Genomic DNA, 19437 nt, shown 5'->3' on the forward strand with positions numbered 1-19437 from the left:
TAATTATTCAAGGCCAGACATAAAGAGAACTGGACATAGATGGGCTTGAAATTTAGGCCTAACCATTTACTGAACTTTCAATTCAAAATCAAATGAACCAATCCAATAAGTAAACAAGCTAGGCCCGTTAAAAGCCCATGCCCATAAGAACATGGATAATATCTAAGGGTAAATTAGTCATTTCAACTTCACCATCTAAAACCCTAATTGATACTTATTATATCTATAGTCAGCTTCCTTTCCGAGCCGAAACCAGAGAGCTAAGGAACCTCAAGGAGCTAACAATGGGTATGCATTTTTCTGTTGCCATTATCTCTACATTTCTCGCGTCTCCGATATTTAACATGATGAAATTGCGTTATATGTAGTCCTTTGCTGCCTAACCATGCTCTTTTGTTGTTGAATATAAGGTCATGAAAAGGTTATGATGAAGCCTTTTTTCTCCCCTTAAAGTTTTCCTTAATCACGTAAATCTTGTTTCTGGGACTAATTGTGGTGATGATTGCGAAATTAGGTGCGTACAAGTACGTATCGGAGCTATGGCGGAAGAAACAATCGGATGTGATGCGGTTCCTGCAGAGGGTGAGGTGCTGGGAGTATCGCCAGCATCCTTCCATTGTGCGTGTCACGCACCCAACCCGCCCTGACAAGGCTCGCCGTTTGGGTTACAAGGCGAAGCAGGTAAAAGCAAACCTTTTAGTTTTGAACCAATACTCTCTCTCTCTCTCTCCATTCACGTTGCGTTCTGCTTTTTAGCTTGTTCAGACGGATTATTTTTTATGTTATTGGGATAACAGTTGTCGTGTTCATGAGTGCACACTATGTATCTGCTTGATCCGCAATGCATGTATTTTATCTGTACCTGTCAAGTCTGGATGGCTGATCTTTTAATTATTAGACTTCAAATAAATTTTTGCTGATAATTATTTACTGTGTTAGCCATTTTGTTTATTCTATTTAGGCCTTGTGTCCTTGTGATACAATCTCTTTGCTGTTACCATATGTTTGGATAGGAGACTTTGAAATATGAGTTCTGAATTTAATAAAAATAATTGTTCTCTTCAACAGGTTAGAGAGATGAATATGTTAGGCTTATAACCATGGAAAATTTGAAATTAATTTTTGTTGACAATCATATACTGTTGTTGCCATTTTATTTTATTCCATTGAGGCCTTGTTTCTTGTGATACAATCTCTTTGCTGTTACCTTATGTTTGGATGGGAGAATTTGATATATGAGTTTTTAATTTAATAAAAATATGTCTTCTTCAACAGATTAGAGAGATGAATATATTAGGCTTATAAAGATGGAGAATTGAAATTTATAATTTATTATAATCTATATTAAAAAAAAAATCCAATCCTGAATTTCAAATGTTGGTATCTAAACATAGCATTAAGTTAAGTTGCTGCTTGTAATAAGTGTTTTTTTTTTCTTCTAGTGCTATGCTGCTTTCTAGTTCTCTTTGCATTATTAAACTGATACACTTGACTTGACTGAAATACTTGCCAGGGTTATGTGATATATCGTGTGCGTGTAAGGCGTGGTGGAAGGAAGAGACCAGTACCCAAGGGTATTGTATATGGAAAACCTACAAATCAGGGTGTTACTCAGCTGAAGTTCCAACGCAGCAAGCGGTCAGTTGCAGAGGAGCGTGCTGGTAGGAAGCTGGGTGGCCTTAAGGTTCTCAACTCTTATTGGCTCAATGAGGTGTGTACATTGATCAAACTTTTGTTAACTGTTATCTTTGTAGATTTCAATTGCCAGTTCTTGAAGCATGTGGTCTGGTTGTGAACATGCAAAATTACCAAGGTGTCAATGAATGTATTTCTAGTGTTGACATGATTGGGAATGTTGGACAAGCTGATTTTTGTCCTTGATAATATTTTTCTGAAAAAATCTCATGGGAAGTTAGTGTCGTGGCACTTGCATGTGCAGAAGTTGAACCTGTGATTTGCGATTGGGATCCTGAACCTAGTTATTCTAAAATGTCTTATGTGATTCTGTCATGCAGGATTCAACATACAAGTACTTTGAGGTTATCTTGGTTGATCCTGCACATAATGCCATCCGTAATGATCCAAGGATCAACTGGATCTGCAATCCTGTCCACAAGCACAGGGAGCTTCGTGGACTCACTTCTGCAGGGAAGAAGTACAGAGGCCTGCGTGGCAAGGGGCACTTGCACCACAAAGCACGACCTTCAAGAAGGGCAACCTGGAAGAGGAACAACACACTTTCTCTCCGACGCTACCGCTGATCTTTGTGACACAATTGTTTTTATCATCCTATTTTTATTTTCTATTGTAAGATTTGCCTGTTTTGATATTTATGTTTTTGTGTTGAACATGTTGAATTTAGCTGCATTGAGGCTTATTAAGTTTCATTTTTCTAGAACTGCTTTGGGATTTTCATCTTATGATAATTTACTTTGAAGTCTGTTGGATGTTTGATTTTCATATCATGAAGTGTTTTGGGCACTCCAATGTATTAAAATAAAGCAAAATTTTGATTCAGCTTAGCGGAAGAGACGTAATTGGCTGCTAACAAGACAATAACGTGATGCTTGAAGTTCCCATGCTCCTTGGGATGTACTGGTATTTCGGGTAAATCTGTTGCTACTTGCATCCGGAGCTTGTTTCTACCAGGGCACGAAGCATATCATCTTTAAGGGGACTGTGGTCTGCAGATTTAATTTGAGGTGGAAAAAGTATAGTAAATTAGTAAACGTTCTTTGTAAGAGTTAAATTGACGATTTACATAACGTCGATGAAGAGGGTTAATGGCGAGGGATGGGAGAAGACAACGTGCACATCGAAGGTAAACGGGTAGAGCAATATTCGGAGAAAGCTTATAGTCACATGCTTTATTAAGTTTTGAATTTAATTTATTTTTAATTTTTCGAATTGGCATAATTAACATTTATTAACATAATAGTAATTATATCATTTTAGAAAAATGTAACATGCATCTCCTTTTCCTTTTTAAATGTATATATATATATATATATATATATATATATATATAATTCTGAAAGATCAATTATTATGCAATAAAATAAAAAAGAGAACACTAATAATCCTTTGGTTTCATCTTTCTTATCAACAATTTATTGATTGCCGATTTAAGTCTAATGATTAATGTAATTTTGGTTTGACCTTCCCTTTGTTGATTGAAGACTAAATAATATCATAAGTTGGACTTTGTATGTAAAGAAGATTAATACAAGTATTTTATATTGAGTTTTGTATATAGTTACTTAAAATTTATGTAATAAATATATAAATTTGCATGCAAATATTCCGATTCGTGATGGTATAACGCATTTTTATATGAAATGGTCTCCATGAACTCGCCTAATGATTAATATAATCTTTTTATTTAATGCTTTGCATGGCATTAATATTTTATTTTTCGATAATTTCATTGTATTAATGTAAATATCATTATCAACTGCATTTCAAAGAAATATAAAAACGCACATCTGAGTACTCTCCAATTCCATTCCAAAAAAAATAAGAAATATAACAAAATTTCAGCCTACGGAGTAAGGGTAAACATTCGGTCATATTAATTTTAAATCGAATCGAATTAAATAAATCGAAAATTAAAATTTTAATATTTATGAAAATTGAATTAAATTGATTTTGATCAGAAACTAAATAGAACTAAATCGGTCTGTTCGATTTAATCGGTTTTTATTTTTAATAATTTTTTTTATTTTTTACACTTCATTTTTAATATTTTAAAATTTAATTAAAATATTTTAATCTTAATATGATTTAATTTCTCTATATTATTAAAAATAATATATTATTATCACTAATCGGTTCGATTTAATTTTTTTGATTTTTTTCTAATCAGAACTGAACCGAAATAACTGAAATTTCTAAAATTAAAAATCGAACTAAACCGAATTAAATAAAAAATCGAATCGAATTTTTAAATTAATTTTATTCGATCAATTTTTTCAACTTACACGCAATAGTACTAGGCTAAACGTTAGAATCTGAATTTCCAGCTAATTCATTTTTTTTACACATTTTCCTTAAGAGTTTCATAAAAAACTTGTGATTTAATTTTATTCGTTGAGAACCTCTTATTCCTTTACATAAAATTATCTTAATAACAATTTTTTGTATGACATAAGTTAAATTAAATCCTATATTTTATTTAAAAAATTAAATAATTTCAACTAATTTTTTATCAATTAAAACTTTACATTTTTAAAAATAAATAAGTTTTGACTTAATATAATATTTTTTTAATAATAAAAATTATTTTTGATAATAAAATATTATTAAATAAATTTTAAAATTATTTATTATTTTTATGTTTTTAAAATTTTTATGTTTATTAATATTTTAAATTAACAATATTTTATTATTAAAATAATATTATATTAACTTAAATTATTTAATCCTTGCAAAAAAAACTTAATCAAACTTATTTTCATTTTTTCCATAATTTTCATTTTCACGTCAAGATTTATTTTAATTTTAATAACTTAATAGTGATAAGAAAAAGTAAATAATGAATTGATTTTGAGTACCAACTAGACCAGTTTCTCGGCGTACTTTTCCCTTGTTCAGACTGTCTTCTATTGCTGTGTGTGAGGTGGAATTTATCCCTTTAATCTTCTTTCTGCAAAATCATCTCTAATCTCTGTTCACCAGCGTATTAAATTTGTTATTTGGGTTGGTTTTGGACAGTTCTGATTTTTTGCTACGTGATTGAAGAACTCCATTTATTCGTTTGTGATATTTTTTTGGCTGTTCTATGATTGTTTGTTATCCAATCTCTCTTACTTCATGACTTTCTCATGGAACTTTGTAGTTTAGTTCATAGTTTCACTCACAATATGGTGAGATCCAGAGTTTTTGTGTTTTGGTTTTGCCTAATGACTAAATCAATGGCAGCCATAATTTTCTGTTGATTCGAAATTAGTTATGTCATTGTGATTGGACTGGAGTTTCTGTTTTGACTGAACTTTCTTAGGAGAAACCAGGGAAGTATAAAACTGTCTTTTAGAGCTTTATATCTAGATATTGAGTGAGTTGGACGGTTAAAGGCAATCAGTGCAGAGCTTGTTCTGGCCTTCTGGGTTTGTTTCACTTGCTGCTTCTTTATAGTTGGGTAATGTTTTGGTTATGCTACTCAGTACTGCAGCTTGAAATGTTTAGAATAGCTGTCATTTTTTTGTGCATATAGATTACACCAAGGAAGAAAACAAATGGGGGTTACCTTGATTGAATAATATCTTATTTATGCTGTTTTAAGACATTTTGAGCGTTTTAGTTCATTTGTTATCTTATATAGCATGAACCTTTTCCTCATTTTCAGTTTTTTTATCCAATTGGTTTTAAACATGTAAATGTTGGACAAAGAAAAGAGAAAGAGGAAATGAAGCCCCTTTTTAAGCTGTACATTGTTTCGACTTACCTATCCAGATTTATTGCCTCCTTTGTATCTTTGCTAGTTTGTTATGTTGCCAGGATTTGTTATTAATGGTAAAAGTGGGAACATGAAAAAATAGGATAACTGGTACAATTTGGAGGACTCTAGTATCACATGAGAAAAGATAACAAGCATGAGGGCCAATGGACTTTGAAATTAGGAAACTTGAACGGTATTAGTTTGATTACAGACTTGGAAATTAAAAATGAGAAAAGGGTGTATTGTTGGCGTAATTGTTGTATAAACTCTTCAATTCATTCAATTTTTTTTTGTTCAATAAGACAATAAAGGATAATTTTCTTGATGAAAAATAATGTATATGTTATGTGCCAAAAGTGGAGGCACTTAGTTGCCAAAATAAGCATAAAGTATCCTCTTCTTTATTTCATGACCACCCTCTTAGAACATACCTTGTGGAGTTTGATGTTTGTTAATATAATTGTTACCATTTTTATTGATTTTCTTTTTCTGAAAGTTTGATTTATCATTGATTTGATGATTGCATCTTGGTCATATTGTACTTCAAGAAGTAATAACCATCAACGCTTTAAGAAATTATGTTGCTGGTTTGAAGAGGAATCCTTCTTGAATTGCCTTCAGTTAATTCCTAAAAGAATGTGTTTATGTCAGTGATTTGAAGAAGGATACCTCTCCAAACTGTCAACATAAAAATGTGTTCATGTTTGGTTGTTTAATTCTTAAAAAGGTGTCATGTTCGGCAGTGCGAAGGGATTTCCACTTGATCCATGTTTATCAATTAAAGTTCATTTTTATTGTAAATATGGTTTAAAGATTGCTACCTTTTAAACCATTGTTATCTTCTAAAATCTTTTTTTAGATTCAAAATGCTTTTCCTTTTTAGAAGTTCAAAAAAGATGAAAGACGTCTTTAAGCAGTTGATCCTAGTTTGATTAGAATAATCAAGTGCACAATAAATGAATAAAATAAATACCATCTCATGCCCAAAATAAGAACCAAACACATTCAATTAGTTTATGTGATCATTGAGAGGTCACTTGTGACCTAGGACCAGTTTTGTAGGACCTGAATTAATTGTTTGGTTTGATGTTGATATTGGGAGTATAGCTAATTTTCCATGTCTTTCTTAATGGAAGTGAGTTTCTCTTGACTTTCTTTTTTTTTTTCTTGTGAAAACCAAAAACAGATTTCATGGTTCGATTTTCCTTCTATTCTCTCTAATTGCAATCCATTTCTAAAACTCTATGAGAGTTTATGGATGCTAACCATTTTCTTTTTTTTCACAGATCAAAGGCATCAGTAATCCACCTCAGATGGCCAGCGATGCGAATCTATCTCGCATTTTCAAGTACTTATTGGGTTAGCTTTTCCTTCCTCTTTTTCTTTCTATTTCCCTCCAAAATAAAGGATATACAATTTGGAACTTGCTGTTTATGAGGTGCTGGTTAATCTTGGCGATGTATAGCTACACAGTTCTTGTCAAGAGGAATTCCATTTATTTTCAACTCATGGATCGTCAGGCACCTGACAGGAGGACTATGCGGTATCATTTCTATGACCTGTTAGCAGCTTTCATTTTTGTCCTTTATCTTCTCACTTTTAATTTAAAAATTGTTTCATTTGTTGTTATGATCTGAAACGAAATTCTCTTGTTAACTTCTCTTATTTTCCGGTTTTCCCTTTAAATTCAGGTTTATGCAGTTCAGTTTCATCTGTTTGTGACCTGTGTCTTGTTTCTTAGTTGGGAGGGATTTCGGCGAGCTTGCATGAGGGCTGAAATTAGATGGTACTAATACCCCCCTTTTCCTGTCTTAATCAACCTATGTATGCATTCTTGACATCATGAGTTTAGATTGAAGCTCTAGCTGCTCTTGTTGTTCATTTCATATATTGGGCATACTTTTCTGGATAAAAGTTGCCTTAGAAGTTGAGTCTTAAATATGCATCACTGTGTAATTTACAAGGTTATCCCTTGCTTATGGTATCTAGAAGTTTTATTTTCTGTTGTTCTCTGTGCAAGTATGTATTATGTAGTCTTATTTCATGACTTCTGTTTTCATTTTTATAGGCCAATGCAGAACTGAAGCTTGACTGGGTATATAAAATATGGGTTCGTGATAGGAGTGCTTGATTTTTGAAATTCTATAATGCCTGAAATTTGATCTAAGGTGCAGTTCTAGACAACTTTGAACTGTTTCCTTAGTTAGGATGTAGGATCTTTATTTCATGATGCCATTTTTTTTTCTAGAGATGAGGTATCATCTTTTCTGATGATCTCATAATTGTCTCATGCCAGAGTGATGGTACATCAACAGAAGAACACACAGCAAAGCTATTAAAAGCAGCTTGGATGACTCTCCCTCTTGGGATAGTCATCACAGTCTCTGTTTGCATTTTTGTCTTTTGGTGGCAAGGACTCAGTCTTTCTGACCCATATGCACAAGCAATCTTGATTAATGGTAATATTTTATGGCTGCCTTTCATGTACAGGTTCTTTAAGCATGATATTGGAGCTTATAGCTACCGTTTCTGTGCCTTTTGGAGCACAACTTGCTTATGGAAGCTTGAGATTTTGGGAAATACCTCAAAAGTCACAGCTTAGTTTCCTGAACATATTATTATCAAGGATAAAATTTAGGGTAAGAAGTGAAGAGTGCCAATCCAAAGAATAATTTCAATCATAACGATAATGCCCATAAACTGAAGCATTTTATGATTGTAATTAAATAATATACGAAACAACTGTATAATTTTCATTAGTTTCATTGTCCTCATCAGAGCTTTATGATTTTTTACCTTTATTATATCTTGTTCTCTCATTGTTCAAGTGGTATTCAGTATTCTTTTTTCCGCTATCGTCCCATCTTATATACAATAATCATTTGTATCAAGTGTAATTAAACATGATAGCAGTTGACTTCATGTTGCAGGCTGTCCATGTATACTGGAGCTATTAGCTGAACCGTTGTATATCCTTTCTCAGAATTTACTCCTACTTGAACTGCGGTTGATAGTTGAAACAATCACTACCTTTTCACGTTGCCTGATTATGTATATCCTTATTGTCAGACAACCCAACATGGTAAAATTCTTAATTGTTTAATTTTGTTAGTAACATGTTTTCAGTCTTCCAATGCCATGTTCAGATGGAATACGTGGACTTCTTCTTAAGATCTTAGTTATAGAAATCCCAGCTTTGAAATTTTGTGAAGTGCACATGTACTATCGATTACATTCCTGTCCATTCTACTTATAAATATGGTTGCAGTAAGGCATACACAAATCTTAGAGGAGAATCTCTCATCCGATTGGTGGATATTCTATTGCTTTTGTGGCATTAAACTTCCTCTTCCTTGGCTGAAGGATCTTTTATTTCTCTGCTACTGAGCATGGACCAATTTTTAATCCAGGAGGTTGTTTTTTACTTATGATGGGACTATAGTTTGCATTTTCTTGTAGAAAATCTATATGAATTAAATGTTCGGAGAGCGTAACTAGTCTTAATAAGGTATGTTGCAGCAAATGTTGCTAAGAGTAAGGTTAGAGGCATTTCCTCAGGTCTGTTATGTCTCAGTGACTATTTACCTAATAAGTAATATTCTAGATCTTAATGTGTGAATGTGGCAAAATCTTGCTTATTTTCTTGTACTTGTGGGCTTGTTCTATGGTTTTGCATGGTGATGGTTGCCAATATAAAAATTTTCCTAATTGTTATAGGCGATAGGGATCATTTTTGCATTGTCACAAACTGCTTATGGAGCTTGCTTGTGCATAGGATATTGGAGTTATTTTCTTCTATTCTGTGCATTTAGAGTTTCTGATCTTCTCCCTTCCAGGTATAGATTCTTATTCTATCATACACAATTGTTTCTTCAATATGTTTTGGTTGTCACTCAATCCTGGCCCTTCAAAATAAATGGAAATAAGGGTGCAAAGTTGTTAATGTATATGAACATTGGATAGTGTGATCATTTGAATACTGAGACATCACTTCTCTGGGCAATGATCTGGTGAACTTTGAGTTTCACTGGCAAGGCTTACCTGTTTTCTTTGCAGCTCATATTCTGTCAAGCCATTAAAAATGGGTGTCTCAACTTTTGGCTGTATTACGTTATAATTAATTATATGCTAAATTTGCTCATAACTGGTTGCTTTTCCTGTTTGTTTTCAATTATTTTAGTTAATCCATGTTCTTTGACAGCCTGGGAACTGAAATGGATTATGATAAACAACTCTCAAACATGTGTATGCTGTTTACTCTTCAATCCTTTCGAAAGCTAATCCTTCAGGAAGGGGAAAAGATGCTCCTTGTGTGATTGGATACCCCATATGACCAGGCTGTATATGGACTTGTTGACAAATTATGTATGTGGCTTGCCCAGTATCACGAGTCTTTCTGAGTTTTTCTTGAATAAAACAATCATAAGCTTTATCATTTCAGTTGAGAAAATGGGATTAATCTTGTATCTTTGAAGTTCAGAACATGCCATACTTATTGAATTTTTTTATTCCAGGAAGTCTAGTAGTGAGGTTGGTGTTTCTTCCATTTGAGGAAAGCTCATATGCTACATTTGCTAGGTCCTCATCAGGTTCAACTCTCTCCTTATTCATTGTACATAACTGTGTTTTGTTTTTAATAAACTTCATTTTGTTTGAATTAGATTTTGTAGATATTGTTTTTTTTTTATGTCTATTATTACTGCATTTGCTGTCTTGGTTTTTATTTGTAATTTTGTTTTTATTTTTTTGCTATCTGTTTGAATTTAGTGCATTGCATTAGTGTTGCCCATAAAGAAGCAAGGAAAATTGGCTTTTATGGAATCATCCCACAGGAAAGATAGGTGGATTTTAGGAGCATTGTCATCGTATTATAGGTTCATTGATTGTGGTTGCAAGAAAAAACTGGATGGTGCTTTGTTATGTCCTCTTATCCTTGGGTGGGCCTTCCCCTCAAACAAGGCAGGATTACAAAATTTGTTTCTTTTGCTGACCCTTTGCACTGGCTCTGGTGATTAGGTGTTAATGAGCCCAAATTCTTTCCTGATTTCCTTTAGCTTTGATAAAATTTTCAGTTTTAGCATTTGCTTCTATTCTATGTCATTAAACTTGCCATTGATGCTATCAGCTTACATAACTCTTACTTGGATTAGGTTTGTGGTCTAAATCTCTTTTGATATCCTTTGCAGTTTGTAACTTTTTATTTTAGATACTTGCTTCTTTTCTGTGTCAGTATACTTGATGGCTAAATTTATCTGCTTATGTAGTGTGCCCGAGTGTCTTTGCGTATTAATTCATGGTTCTGACTCAAATTTTCCATATTGTTCCCCCTTATAGCCAGCCAAGTTAGTTTGGGATTAAAGCCTATTTGTTATATTATATTGTTTTCCCCCTAATTTATTTTTGAAATGAATGGCTTCAAATTTTTGAAACATTCAGTTACCTACATTTGCATGTAAAATCACAATTTCTTTGTTCTCTATATCTCTGCATTAGCATTTAGCACCTAAACGTTTGTCTCTCTGTTGACAGGAGAAGATCCACGCAGAAGCAGGAAGTTGGCAAGCTACCTTACTGAGGCCCTAAAGCTCGTTTTGTTAATTGGTATTTCCAGTAGCTTAGGTCTTTCCAACATTATTTATTATTCTTTTAATCCATTTAATCAAGTTAGATTTCAAATTTTCATCCTATAATTATCATATTCCATAATGTAAATTGCTGTAGCATTTAATTTTATGCTGAAAATTGGCACATTCTCTGTACTAACTTTCTGATACCTTCCCAATCCCTGTGGGAACCATTGAGACTTTGACTATAAATGACTAATTCTATCTTTTGAAGAGGAGTCCTCTTGTATGTTTCAGGTCTTGTATTCATGGCATTTGGCCCAAGTTTCTCTTACTCTTTAATCAGATTATTGTATGGCCATAAATGGAGTGATGGGGAAGCATCAACAGCTCTTCAGTATTATTGCCTTTATATCATTGTTTTGGCTATGAATGGTTAGTACATGTCATCATGACTCCAGATGTATTTGTTTATGTAATAACTACAACCATTATGCATCGTAATGCACCTCACAACATCCTTGTACAATTCCTTCTTTGATTCTTGATGGTTCCTTGCCATATGGATTGCAATACTGCTCCTTGCATCATATGTTCTCCGGATTCAGAAATTATTTTTGCAAAACTGTGAATTTTGCTCGCATGCAAGCACAGCAACAAGCAACAAGCAACTTATTTATTGTACATAGTACATGCCTCACAGCTATCCTTGAGATAATATTATTTCCTTGTTTTGTTTTCTGCATCAGGAACTTCTGAAGCATTTCTACATGCTGTTGCAACAGAGAGCCAACTCAAACGCTCAAATGATTCATTGCTTGTTTTTTCACTGCTATATGTGGTGCTGAATGTCCTATTGATACGGTCAGCTGGTGCAGTTGGTTTGATTCTTGCGAATTCATTAAGTATCCTTTGTGTTTTCAGCTTTCACCTTAGTCATTATTTCAGCTAACAGCCCAATTCCACTAGATGCATGGCTTACAATTATACATATTGTAATCTATGGTCCTAGGTATTATATCAACTTCTGTTGAGTTCATACAAAAATTGTTGAAACCTGTAAATAATGGCCTTTCATGAGAAAACTTTCCTTAGTTTCCCTCTGTGGTCCCTTTGTGGCTCGATGCTCTCGCCTTTTCCTTTTCTTTAAACCTAACTTCTTCTTTCTCCTTCCCCATGGAAGACGATTTGCGTCAATTGACTATCGATGAAGAAGATGTTGTTGTCCCTATTAAGAGCTCTAGAGATATTCCGATCGTCACTTATGATTTCTGTATGGCGGGGATGTTTTTCACATACAATCCAATCAATCTTCAAAATATTCAGACCTCTTTGGCAGATTTATGGCGACAATCTTCGGGCAGTTATTACATTGAAGGATTTGGTTTCTAGTTACAAGCTGGACATTTTATTTTTGATAGAAACAAATACTCTTAATTCTTGCATAGAATTTTTTCGTAATTTTTTACATTTTGATGGTTGGTTCTCAGTTAATAGACAATAATTGGGAGGAGGCCTTTCGTTAATGTGGAAGAGTCATGAGTCTGTTTCTGTGGTTGGCTTTTCTTCAAATTTTATTAATTCGGTTGTTTCGGAAGGTAATGTTCAATTGAGATTTACTAGTTATTATGGATTTCCAGAATCGCAACGACGACGTCAGTCTTGGAAGCTCATTCGAGTTTTATCTTATAGAAGCTCTTTTCCGTGGCTTTATTCGGGAGACTTTAATGATTTATGCTCGAGGGATGAGAAAGAATGAGGAGTATCTTTACCAAATTATCTTATACAGGGGTTTGATTTTGAATGATTGTAAATATTTGTTAGACTCTAGAACTGATATTTATGTTAGATGGGTTCGTCGTAATGCTACTCTAGCTGCTCATACTTTGGCTAGAGAATCTATCAGGCATAATCGTCTCTCTGTTTGGAATGATATCCCTCTTTGTTTAATGGAATTTTATTAATACAATCAGTAGCTTTGCTTTTTAAAAAAAAAGATAAGAAAACTTTCCTTGTTAGATTTTTGGTACAAAATGATGATTTAGTTATTGATTACAGAATATACAAGTTGTTTACATTGATCTCTAGTTTCTTGACTTTTATGAGATGTGATTTTGAGGATTGCATACTCTGCAGTGTTTATCAAGCATTATTTCAAGGTATGACTTTGATGATGCAACCTTTGAATATTTGGTCATTCACTTTGGCTTTACAGGCTTACACTAGAAATTTTCCCCTGCCTCAACTGGATTCTTCTGCATTTACTTTCCGGAGCTGCTTGCCCTCGGGTTGGACAGTTCTATTGTTTTCAGGTGTGACTACTGTCATTTCTGAGAGAGTATTTCTAGACCACAACAATTTCTGGCCCACGTTTTTAGTTCACTTTTCCATTGGGTTTACTTGCTTTGGCACATCCTCTGCTGTCATGTGAGTAGCATCTTGTGTTACTTAGTGACTTCTGAAAACTGAATTTTACTCGGAAAAGATAGCTTTTTTCGTATCTTCTTTATTTGCTTTCTTTGATTTTGCTATGATATGGAAACTTAACCAGTAATTGTATTTTCATAAATAGTTATCAACGGGAAAGGCCTTTTATAAACAAAATTATCTGTTTTCGCAATCATGGCGACTGAAGGATGGTCAACTGCCCTGAGAACTATGAAAGATGGGATTACATTTCTTTGGTAACACTCTGATCATTGGTTACTCTTTTGTGGTTTTGATGGTTTTATTTTTCATTGTTCTGTGTTCGGATATATTATAAAGAATTGTGGTCTTTTGATGCAGCCCAAAACAATGAAGATTAGGGAGTTACGAGCCATTTATTTATTCAAAGGGTTTATATATATCCATTAGGAATTTAATTCTTTAGGATTAGTAGATATGATCAACAATGTAACAAGTTATATGTTGCCGCCAGCTGCCCTTCAGCTTACCTTTATTACTAACCTCACCCAATTCCTTGTCCCTCTCACTCGGAATCTAACTGGAGTCTGTTTTTAGTGGGCAATTAATCTAGTTCTGAATTCTTTTTCATTCCAATCCTTATCCATTGTACTTGCTGGGAAATCTTGAAGGACATCTGCAGTTCTCATTCTGAATTAATTTTCAAGATATAACAATTGAATAGTAAGAAAGCTGAAGGAGAAATCTGAATATTATTCTATTTTTTTCAACAAAAAATAAATACAGCATTTGCATTTGTAGTAGATGATAGTGCAACTGAAGCAGAATCTATGTTGAGTCCCTTTTTCCCTTTGATGAGGGTGGGAAAGGTAGTGGGGATGGAGTGGGAACTCTGGACCCTCTACAGTGGTTAAGTCGGCAAATTTCAACTCTTCGTTGGACTCCCGTACGAGGTCAACACATGCTTTCACAACAATAGCACCAAACACCTAGCACAATAGTGTTATTAATCCTTGTTCAATTTCAGTAATACTGGCAATCTTCTTCCTTTTGCATTATAGAGCTCTAGCTATACGAGACAATGAACTTGTTGCTGTCAAGATATTCCAGTGCAAAGTTCACCATGCTATGTTCTAATGATAGTAGCCGTTTGTTTTTTTCCCTGCATTGTGTGTGTTTATCATATTTTACTAGGAAAAGGTGGTAAAAGTGTCCCATTGTTACATGGAAAAGACAACTTTATTATTATTGTTATCATTATTAAGTGTTTCTAGTATCAAGAGGAACAATGTAAACAGAGCAACAGCAAATTGGGGCAGGTGAGATTTATTAGAAGAAGAAAATTTTGTATGCGTAGAAAGGGGTAGCAGGTGAGATTTTCAATTTGGGCTCCAAAAGCAAAAAAGTTATACGTGATTAATGATAGAGGAGCCGAGGGCCACAAGAAGCAAAGTGATGATTCACAGGACTCCCACGGGTGTATGGGCTGTCCTGCAATGTCACTACTGTAACAGCAGCAGCAGGAAGTAATTATAAGAATTGAAAGGATGAGAAAGAAAAAGTTAGATAAAAATAGAAGTTATGATTAAGATGTAGACTAGAGTTTAAAGTTTAGACAAGTATCCAACAAACGCATACAGCATAAAGTGGCTTCCATCTTCCAAAAAAAAATGATGGTTGTTCTAAGTTTTGCTTAAGAGGTTGGATTCCTAGTGGAAAGTGGATTGCATTTATATACATGGTTGGATTCCTATTTTCTAGTGGTGGAATGATATAGATAGTGGATTACATGTCGAAGCCCTCTGCTCTGCTTTGCTTCAAATTGCAGGCACCTCTTAAGATGTATTATCGTTACCATATGTTTATGTAATGAGATTATGAGTCGTTGGTTTGGCATTTGGATTCTTAGTTGTTCACTTAAAAGTATTTCATAAATGTAGAAATGGGTAAATTGCAGTTTAGTCCCTGTATTAGTGAAATGTAAGGTTTAGTCTTTCTATTTTTGAAATTCAGCTATTGAGTTCCTGGCATCTTAAAAAAACCTATAATTTAGTCATTGCTGTCATCATAGTTAATTTACTGTTAAAATCTATTAAAAATGATTAGACTGCCTTTTAGTATATGTTTTTATATAGAAGTACTAAAAACTCTCACGATTAATTAAGTTTACAGTTTAATCTTCTACTTTAAATTTTATATTCTTTTTTCAATTTATATATATATATATTTTTTTTTCAAATGTTAGGGGCTTAATTGTAGAATTTTAAAAACATGAAGATTAAATTTTATATTTCACTAAAGTATAAGGACTAAACTGCAGTTTATCATGTAGAAATTGAAATTTTAAAAAAATATTTTAAGCTCTAATAATTAACTGTTGAAGTCCTTTTTTTTTTTACAACCCAAGGAACTGTTCAGGGATCCAGTTACAAATAATTTGTTGCTACTACTGATTCAAATATTCCCTTGTTTTTTATGATTAAAAAACAATTAAATCATTTAAATTATAATAAACTACATGAATGTCAACTAATTATTTCAATCTTAATAATTCTCTGTTAATTGATCTACCGCCAGAGAAGTGTGATAAAAAGAGAGAAATGAAATTTTAGGATATTTTAGAAATAACTACATTGTACAGTGGGGATAAAAGAAATTCTAAAAGACATAATATTTCTAAATTTTTCAAAATATTTTATATAAAATTTCTAAGAAATAACATATAGTAATGGATATATGAAGTATTTATTTATTTTTTCAATAAAATTTTTGATCGAATAGGAAATTAGTTGATAATAGGCATTTAATAGTACGATACGGTTAAAATTACATGAAATAATACATACATTATTTCATGAATGTGATCTTTTAGAAGAAAATAAACTTAGGGATTCCATAAAATATGAGGATTTTTTTTTTAAGAAAAAAAAAAAGAAGCTACAAAAATATTACTTTTGCAATTATCGATCCTTCTCTGCAGCGGCAAAGCTTTACCTAACCTTTTACTCATGTACATGTTTCACTATAGATGAGGCTGTCCAGACAAAATGGTTAAAAAGAACAAATTCCAGAAACAAGTTGATATTCTAATTCACGAAACTCAGAGACAAAAAGAAAAGAAAAAGGAAAAAAATCATGAAACCTCTCATGAGTTGAAACCCTAATCTTGACCATACCATTGCCAAATGCTAATGAATTTCTTTTCTCTAGCAACTGACGACTCTGTGTTCTTCTTAAATTCATTTCAAGTTTCAATAAAACACAACTTTAGAAATTAAGGGCATGCATGCATGCATTAGTATTAGTTCTTATAATATCCATTTTGGGTTTTTTTGGCTTAAACATTATAATCATTGAAGAGAAAGGGAATGGTTAACACTTAGCTCTTTCTCTTTACTTCAAAAATGGTTATTAGGGCAACTCCCCAAAAACCCACCTCCCATGAACACTTCCCCTTTTTTTAAATTCCCAAAATGTCCCTTGCTTTGGGGTGCCCTCTTTAATATCTATTCATAAGTTGATTGGTAAAAGCATCTTTTTTTTTTTTTTAAATAATAATAAAACACCAAATTATAGAACATGACATGTAATGATAACATGGGACCCTATCTTGTTCAAATCACTATCTTTGCTATAAAATCATCTTAACCCTTTAATTAAGGATCCATGACCAGCAATTAAAAGCTCCCAAATTGTGTGATTATCATATTTCTCTCTCTTCTTAATTTTATCCTCTTTTACCTTTCTAATTCACCAAAAGCTCTATTAATTTTTCTTCAAGTTTTCATCATAAACAACAAATTAAAATCATGCTCCATTACTCAATCTTACTTTTCTTTCTTTGTGTTTTGGCTTATAATGTTTTCTATTTTTTCTTCTTAATAGTCCACATTACCATCAAAGATGATTAGGAAATATAGCATTAGAATAGGGAATCTCAAGTTTCAATTTCATAATAAAGAGTAAGAGAATTTGAATTGAGATTAAACAGATTGAAATAAACCAATTAGTTAAGAGATATTTCTTCTTTTTTTTTTTTCTTATATATCCCAAAAACAATTGTAAATTATTTGATTTGATCATGGAAAACAATAGATAATAAGAGATTGATCTGGGTCACATGACTGATTAAACCCACCTTCAAACTCTAATAATTTTGTTCTCCACTTAAAGATTAGATATGTTATAATGTGAGTGGAAAAAAGAGAGTTATAGTAGTCATCAAGAAGAAACTATCCAAGAATTTGGACTGTGAAGTCAAACACTAAGAGGCAAATCACAGCAGTACATTTTTGAAAAAAATTTGGTAATGGGTCACTCACAGGACCCCTTCTCTTTCCTTGTCTTGCCCAATCTAATCTTGTGCTCAAGTATGTTCAATTCTTTCATCATTCTCTTGTTGACCCACAACTTCAACTTTAATTTTCACCTTTGTATTGCATCATCAGCTAATATCTCTTCTACCTTTTTTTTAAATCAACAAATAAAAAAAAACTTGTCAGTTTTATAATATCTCTTTTGGTCTGTTATGCTGTTGTTATTGGACCCATCTTTATGTTAGTGCTTATTGCTTAACTACATGCTCTGCTTTGTTTACCCTTGTGATCTAAAAGGTTTATTTTGGTTGTTTTGGTATACTTGCTTCTTTAGTTAAAGAGTTTCTTTCATTCCTTTGCCTTGGAAACATTTCCTGCAAAGTCTTTGAGGATTACACATCTTTTTTCCTTGAGATTTTTTTTCTAATAATTTTAAAAAAAGAAAAAAAAATAATGATTCTATATAAATTTCATTATAATCAATAGTTAATTCGCATAAAGATTGCATAGAATAGTCTTTCACTGGGCTGGTGTCAACAGCTAGCGAGGCAGTAGAAGAGGAACCCACATTGAAACATTTGGAAGATGGATGTGTTTTTTTTTATGGCAATTTATTACTTTAGGAGGTGATGATGTTTGATGTTATGTGAGGTTACTGTCAATAAGGATGTAACATTACTCACCTATCTGCCATACACAAACCCCACCCTTCACATGTTTTTGATATTGACTACAGTTACTTGTGGGTCACAAATTAAGGCTTCTGTGATTGCACTCTTGATTCAATAGAGGACGTTTCAGCCCTTGAGAAGCAGCAGCCAGCCAGCCAGCCAACCACCCAGTTTTCCACTTGCTGCAATTGCATGCTGGCTTAAATTATGTGCATTATTTAACACCTTTGTTCTTGTAATAATTTGTATCGTTTGTTAATGAAATTCAAAAGTTGACGTGAAGATTATATCCTTAATGTCTGTTTATTGAGTTTTGATAGCAAAAATTACTTTTCAGGAAACAAACATTTTTTTTTTAAAAAAATATTTTTTAATTGCAGTTTCAATATTAATGCTAAACATACCCTTTAAATCACTTGAGAAGTAAATTTATTATTATTGTAAATATTGATCAAATGTATTATTCATCATAAATATAAAAGAAAGTGAAAAATATAAATTTACCATAAAATAAAGGATAAGAATTAATTAAAATTGGTATTAATTCCCATTTCAATTTGAATTCCTTGAAATGAAGGTGCTATATAGCTAGCTAGCTAGCTCTTAAAGGATGGACAGAAGCTATTCCAATCAAACTATATATTAATCTTCAATTTTTTGTCCTTTTGAAGCAGCAAGTGTAGCAGTAGCACGCCTATATGAGGAAAAAGGAATAGGTTTGTGGGCATGCTTACAACGTAAGATCATCACTTCTATGCCTATGGGCTAATTCATAGTCTTTCTATTTTCCCATTGCCTTGTATTCTCCATTTAGAATGAAAATTTTATAAAAAATAAATTTAATTGATTTTTTTATAATTCTTTTATTTGAAAATCATTTGTACCAAAAAAGATAACTTTCAATCAAATTAATTGCTTTGCAAAGAAAATTAAGAGTTATAGAATCTAAAATGGTGGAAAAAAATTTCAACGACTGGGATATAATGATGGTAATTTCATATATATTTATGAAGGCATGGGTGTTATTGTCTTTGGAGGAAAAG

At 32.6% G+C, this 19437-nt stretch overlaps 1 protein-coding gene and 1 pseudogene across 1 annotated transcript; both read left to right on the plus strand.

Annotated features, from left to right (window-relative positions):
• Positions 1-154: 154 nt before the first annotated feature.
• On the plus strand, positions 155-2440 carry LOC110616545 (60S ribosomal protein L15-1). Its single transcript, XM_021758940.2, has 4 exons — positions 155-288; positions 515-681; positions 1514-1711; positions 2016-2440. Exons 1-4 carry the CDS (start codon positions 285-287, stop codon positions 2259-2261), a joined length of 615 nt encoding a protein of 204 aa, XP_021614632.1. The 5' UTR covers positions 155-284; the 3' UTR covers positions 2262-2440.
• A 2081-nt stretch (positions 2441-4521) lies between these two features.
• LOC110617431 lies at positions 4522-14570 on the plus strand (annotated as a pseudogene).
• Positions 14571-19437: the final 4867 nt, after the last annotated feature.

The sequence above is a fragment of the Manihot esculenta genome, chromosome 6 (genome assembly GCF_001659605.2).
Source record: "Manihot esculenta cultivar AM560-2 chromosome 6, M.esculenta_v8, whole genome shotgun sequence".
In the NCBI taxonomy this organism is placed as follows: domain Eukaryota; kingdom Viridiplantae; phylum Streptophyta; class Magnoliopsida; order Malpighiales; family Euphorbiaceae; genus Manihot; species Manihot esculenta.